This window comes from Chondrus crispus, genomic scaffold (genome assembly GCF_000350225.1).
Source record: "Chondrus crispus Stackhouse genomic scaffold, scaffold_3, whole genome shotgun sequence".
NCBI classification, from domain to species: domain Eukaryota; phylum Rhodophyta; class Florideophyceae; order Gigartinales; family Gigartinaceae; genus Chondrus; species Chondrus crispus.
The window spans coordinates 547,650-554,057 of record NW_005179158.1 but is presented as its reverse complement, the minus strand read 5'-3'; the positions used below and the strand labels follow the sequence as shown (position 1 = coordinate 554,057).

The 6,408-nt window shown below is 54.2% G+C and overlaps 2 protein-coding genes across 2 annotated transcripts; one reads left to right on the top strand and one right to left on the bottom strand.

Moving 5' to 3' along the window:
* Window positions 1-293: 293 nt before the first annotated feature.
* On the top strand, window positions 294-3,749 carry CHC_T00005548001 (hypothetical protein). The gene has a single exon (XM_005716651.1). The coding sequence runs from the start codon at window positions 294-296 to the stop codon at window positions 3,747-3,749; it is 3,456 nt and encodes a 1,151-aa protein (XP_005716708.1).
* Window positions 3,750-3,957: 208 nt separating this feature from the next.
* Window positions 3,958-6,276, bottom strand: CHC_T00010229001 (SANT domain containing gene). Its single transcript, XM_005716650.1, has one exon. The coding sequence runs from the start codon at window positions 6,274-6,276 to the stop codon at window positions 3,958-3,960; it is 2,319 nt and encodes a 772-aa protein (XP_005716707.1).
* Window positions 6,277-6,408: the final 132 nt, after the last annotated feature.

The following is a 6,408-nucleotide window of genomic DNA, read 5'->3' as shown; positions in this document are numbered from 1 at the left end:
TCACCGCGCGCAACCCCGTGCGCGCCAAGCGCCCGCGCATTACCGCCACGGACGCCGTGCTGGACACCCGCCCGGACCGCAAGCGAAAGAAGCGTCCCGCTGATTACTTCCCGCCCGCTCCCCCCGCCGCCCGCGTCTGCGCCTTCTGCTCCATAGCCGGCTCGCAGCGCGAGTGCGAGGGCGCCCTGGTCGGCCCGATCCGTGGAAAGGCCGGCAAGTCCTTGTATGCCCATCGCAACTGCGCGCTATGGTCGCCCGAGGTGTGGCAGCCGCCGCGTGCTGCAAAGACTCTCATGGGCGTCCACGCCGCCCTGGCGAGAGCAAAGAGGTTCAAGTGCGTCTTTTGTGGCGGTGGAAACCCCTCGTTGGCGTGCATGTACATGAACACGGCTTGTTGTCGCCCGATGCATTTTCGCTGTTCGCTCATTGGGGGGGCCTCGTTGATCGCCGGGTTTAAGACCTATTGCCCGAGGCATGCGAATAAGAATGAGGAGTTGGGAGGGGAGATGCTCCCGCCGAGAATAGAACTGTATCATGAGAGGACTCCAATTGATGAAAAGCTTATTGGGAGGGGCAGTGGTTGCTCGCTGTGTGAGGGAGATAGTTACGATACCAGACTGGGAGCTATTTTGACCTGCTCGTCGTGTCAGATGAGGATGCATACCCGGTGTAGATGGCCAGAGATGGAAACGGATGCCGGCTTTTCAGCGCTGTCATGGCAGGGCAAGTTTTTGTGTACGGCTTGTATGAAGTGTGTCAGCTGCCAAATGGCCATTGATAAGGATGTGTATAACAGTAGCAGCGATACGGCCACAAGTCCCGTCGAACATGAGGCGTTTGATGGCATGCAAGTGGATGCCACAGAGTCGGAGTGTGATACCGTCAAGTGCTTGGGATGTGGCCATTTTGCGATTCATATTACCTGCTTGCCGCCTGGGTGCGACCCGCATGCGTGGCGCTGCGACTTGTGTCTTACTTGCAAGCATTGCTCGATTGTGGATATTCCCCGCGGCGAGTGGCATGAGGCCCTGGAGGCCTGTAGTGCCTGTGCAAAGGAGATCAAGAATGGGGGAGTCGTGTGTCCCATTTGTCATAAGGTTTACCGGGAGGGAGAGAACATTCCCATGGTCCAGTGCGACTATTGCGATGAGTGGCTACATGCATTGGGTTGCGCGGGGATGACAAAAGACAAGTTCAAGAAACTGCAGGGCTCAGACGCCAAGTATCGTTGTCCCATTTGCACTACAGAGAAGAAGAAGAGGGATCACAATACTAAGCAAGCCCAAAATGCGAGACGTCGCTACCGCGTACATGGCACCAACTCGAAGACAGGTCGGGGGGCAGTTGATCTATATCCAGATGCGGAGCTGCTTCCGGTTGAACGCGAAATCGTTTTCCAGTCTATCAGGAAGGTGTCGGCCAGCGCAGAAAATTTCTCCCAGACGCTCACTAGTCTTTCTCCAGATGTTGAAATGTGTCGCCTGTGCGGCTCGGGTGGGCGAGAAGAGACGCTTTTATTTTGTACGGATTGCGGAGAGTGCTATCACGACTTTTGCCACGGGTCTGGCGCCGCAAGTCCTTTTTCGAAGTCTTGCGGAGTGAAGCGCAATGGGGTGACGGGTTTGGCTGTCAAAGGACGTCCATGGCGGTGTTTGCAATGTGAGAGCATGAATAGTGTGCCATGTGATCCGATAGAGGTCATGAGGGACGCAACGTGTTTGGCATCTCAAGCCCTAGCCAACGGAAATGCTGTGGGCCTTGATACGTCCATCCCAATGACTTGCAATGGGAATGGGCACTTGGACAGTAGTCGAGAAAGGGACGGGACCCCGGACGATTCGTCAATTGAGGACGATGATGTCCTTGATTGGGCAGACAATCGCTGCTGTGAACTCTGCGGTGAGGGCGAGAGATGTCGCGGAATGGAGGGCCGACTTATGCCATGGGCAAGTGGAACCGACTGCAACGAATCTCATTGCTGGGTGCATATTGGCTGCGCTATTTGGTCTGTCGGCGTGTCTGTGAAGGGAACGAGAACGCCATTTGATTACTTGCTAGTACCACGGCGAAGGCTCTTGCGCTACGCCAAACAAACCTCTTGCGAGTTTTGCGGAAAGCGCGGAGCAACTTTACGTTGTGCAGCGGACGGATGCAGCGAGTGTTACCATTTCAGATGCGCCCAAGAGATAGGGGCCGGTTGTGTCCTGCGTATTGCACGGACAGAACCGGCAGGGGCTGTTGTTTCCCGGCAACGTACACTCGCTTCTATGGTGAACATGGTGGATATCCAAGAATTACTGCTATATTGTCCATCCCACCGTTTGGCGGACAGCTCCAAGCTTGACACTATGTTTTCTCTGCAGGAAGCTCAGAGCACGATCAATCTCCGACGAGTCCTGAGGATTTTCGACATCACAGACTTTTCGAAAAACAGGGAAGCGCCAAAGAAGAAAAAGGCTCTAAAACCGGGTCGGCTTTTGAGCATCCGATTAGGATCGCTTTCTGTGCTCCAGTTTGGACGCCTTGTACCAGAAGTGAACGATTTTATCGTACAAGGTTGCCTCGTACCTCTGGGGTACTGTGCGGCCAGAAAGTTTTGGTCAGTGCTTCATCCGGGGAAGCGGTGCTTGTATTTCTTCGAGGTGTGTGGATACCCGCAAACTGGACCAGTTTTTGTTATCAGATGCAGTGACTCGATTTCTTTAAAGTTTCAGTCCAGGGATCCAGACGCCGCGTGGAGCATGGTGACTGAGAGAGTGAAGCAAATGCGACGCAGAACCATTGTCGGCAACCCTGTTGTTCTTTCCTTCCAGACAACGGGTCTCCAGGCATTCGGACTTGCGCATTGTATTCCTGTCGTGACGCACATTGAATCCTTACCGATGGCATCCATGTTTGCGGGCCGATATAGTCTGAAACGAGTTGCGACCCATCGAAGTAACGAAATAGTTTTCTACAATTCTCTGGCGAGAAAATTTGTGCCTGTGGAGATTCGAAAGAACATCACCGGCTGCGCGAAGTCTGAGGGATACCTCCCTTTGCGGTACGCCAATCGAGTACCGTCACCGTCATCGGTTGCGATACCCACATTCAAGAATGCTCGGACAGGGTCAGCATTTCAGCTGTCTGTTGCCAGGGAGGTTTTCTCTCAGCACGAGTACATTGCACCTGGCAATCCGGTCACTGTCAGGCCAAAGTTGCATCCAACTACAACGAATCTTATGTCGAAATCAATTGACGCGGCGGACCGTTCACGTGCGAACAAGTCTACACCCTCCCTGCCGTATGCAACACAACATCGATGCATCGCTTCCACTTCAAGGAGTCGAACCGTAGTGTTGAGGTCCGATATTGAGGGGTGTGGCGTGTTCGCCACAAAGGACATTCCAGCTGGAGAAATGGTGATCGAATATGTCGGAGAAATCATAAGGCCCGTTCTTTCAGATGTACGGGAAGCGAAATACTTGGATCGGGGCATCGGATGCTATATGTTTGAGATAGAAACGGGAGTCATTGTGGACGCGACGATGCGTGGCAATGCTGCTCGGTACATTAACCACAGTTGTGCCCCCAATTGTTTCTCAAAGACAATAACTACGGAGAACGACCAGAAGGTCGTTGTAATTTTTGCCAAGCGGACCATCCAGAGAGGAGAAGAACTGTCATACGACTATCAGTTTCCATTCGATGATTCGGATCGCGTGAAGTGCGCATGCGGTGCAGACCAGTGCAAGGGTTGGATGAACTGACGACGATGCGCGCCTCGGCAACTAGTGTATATAACAAATGTAAATAATCCATTCGCACAAGGACTTGGCAGCCCAGACGACTTGTTGGAACGCAGCTTTTCGCTTTATACAGTGATGAAAAACTGACTCGTTTCACAAAACAATGGCACACATTCTATCACAAAAAGAGGATGTTCGTGAACAAAAGACTCGTTCCCCGTCCCTTTCTTCAACCATCACCCCACTTCTGCTCGTCTGGCAAAGCCAACGCTACAGCATTTGGGTCCTCTAAGTCATCGAGGCCAATATGCTGCAGCTGGCTGAAGCTGAATGATCTTTCTCCCATTGTGCTGATTGGATTAGGACCTGGTGTAGAAGGTCCGGCTTGCACCGCGATTGCCCCGCTACTTCCAGTATCCATGGACTTTAACGTAGCCATCACTCGGTCTTCTCCTTCCATCATCATCAATCTATCTGAACTGGGAGACTCTCGCATGGCCGTTGGCAATCCACTCAACAACGACAGAATGCTGTTCGACCTATGTACACCCTTCCCACTGGGAGATATGAATGAGTTCGATCGGGATAAAACCCCTACACTTCTCGATAAGTCAGCTAGTACCGAGTTCGAACTCTCGTTTCGTTTCAGAGTCGGTGGCTTTGAACCACTCGGTCCTGCTGCTTGATCCTCACCCGGCACCCGTAGCAGCGCTCTCAAATTTGACATGCTGCCAGCCTCTCCTAAACTGTACATTTTTTGTTCGGCTTTTGTTTGTGCACCCGACGCACTAGAGGCCGATGCCTTGGACACTATGGGAAGAGCATTTGTGCCTGTTGCGAAGGCAGTAGATGAGGCAACGTCTCCCGGAAGCGGTTCTAAAGTTGGCGGTCTTTTCAATCGCTTCTTTGGACTCCGCTTCGACAATGGTGGGCCTCCTCTCTTCCCGAACTCCTTAATATGTTCACTAACGACTCCACTTTCTTCCCTCACCTGCTCCGTTGGCCGTAAAGGAGAAGGATCCAAAGTTCCCCTCCGTTGAATATTGGCACCAAGGTTTGGACCTGGTGGCGGCAAACCGTGGGAGGTCCCGCCGAGAACTTGCATCTTGCTGTTTTGGCCTGCTGATGCAATGTCATCACGTGCATTCTTTGAATGAGACATCCCATCTACGTAGCTCTGCGCTGAGGATGGGATTGTCTCCATGTCTGACTGATTGATTCTCTGAGGTATTTGGTTCGCGTCCGTAGCGGCTCCTGATGGTAAACGTGGGGGCTGATACGCCACACCTGTTGAAAGAGGCATGGCGATATGCGCAATGACTTCGGGGTTTACGACCGCGTCCTGAGAGGGACCAAGAGTATCTTCCAATTGGTCTGGGATATTCTCATCTGGTTGGTGTGATGCGTTTTGGGTATTCGCTTGTTCCGGCTTGATGGTTCCATTCACTACGTCATGTATAGGCCCAGACACGACACTCTCCTTCTTCGCACGGACCGTTGACTTGCTAATTGTTCCATTGGCACCGCTTTTCCGCTCTAATGGCTTTCCACAGCTGTCCTTGCGCGCAATCACACCGTTGCCGCCCTTAGAATCTGCTTTCGTAGGCTCGAGCTTGCCATCGCCCCTAGGTACTGTGATCTTTGCTTTGCTCCCGCCTTCGCTGTTCTTTGTCGGTGCAGCGTGTTTCGGACCTGCATTATCACGGTTAGATGAACGGGAACGTTTCCCCTTCCCTTCAGACGTGCTCCCTTTGCCACTGGCGGCACCAGAGGTGGAATTGCGAGGGCCCGCTGCGTGTGCGCCGTTCACAGCCTTGCCGGCTCCATTCGGCACGAGGTCCGGCGCAGACGCAGGGGTGCTCCCCTCTTGTTCCGCCTTTTGCCTCTCTCGCTCGATGCGAAGATAATACTTTTGTGCATGCGTCCTCACTTGGGTGGCGGATCTGGTGCCGACGTGGCGCGAAATACCCTTTATGTCCTTTTGTCCGAAAAGCTGCAGGCCCTCTAGAAAACGGGCGTGCTCTTCTGCGGTCCAGTAGCGTGAACTAGTCTTCTTCTGCTCTTCGGGCGGGGCAGGTGCAGAGGCGGTGTGGTTGGACGAAAGACTAGGAGAGGGTCGACGATGTGAGGCCGACGGTGCCGACACGGGATGCGATGGTGGGAGTGGTGCCGAAGCAGATGAAGAGCGTGGATGGGATGAAGAAACGGGGAGCGGATGAGACGTATAGTCTGGGTGTGAGTGGGTCAGTTGCGGTGGGTGTGTGTGGTGATGCGGGTGGGGTGGCGGATGGGCCAGAGGTTGCGGTTGTGGTGGATGAAGGGGTTGAGATACGTGTGGCTGTTGCATGACGGCCGGGTGGTGGCGAAGGGAATGAGGGTCATGTGGGGACATGTGGTGTGGGATTTGCGCGGGGTGGTGATGCGGCATGGCGACCTGTGCGCGAAGGCGTATGACCTCCATTTGGGTTTGGGCGAGCTCCGTTTCGAGGGCTTTGATGCGGCGCTGCTGCTCGACGAGGAGGGCCTGGGCCGCAAACTGGCCCTCCATATACGTGAGGTGGGGGACGAATGGCTGCGGCGGGGGTGGGGCGGCGGATTGGGGCGGGTAAAAGTAGGCGGGGTGCGGCGGGAACGGCATGGGGTGCGGCTGCTGCATGTGAGCGGGGGGAGGAGAGGAGGA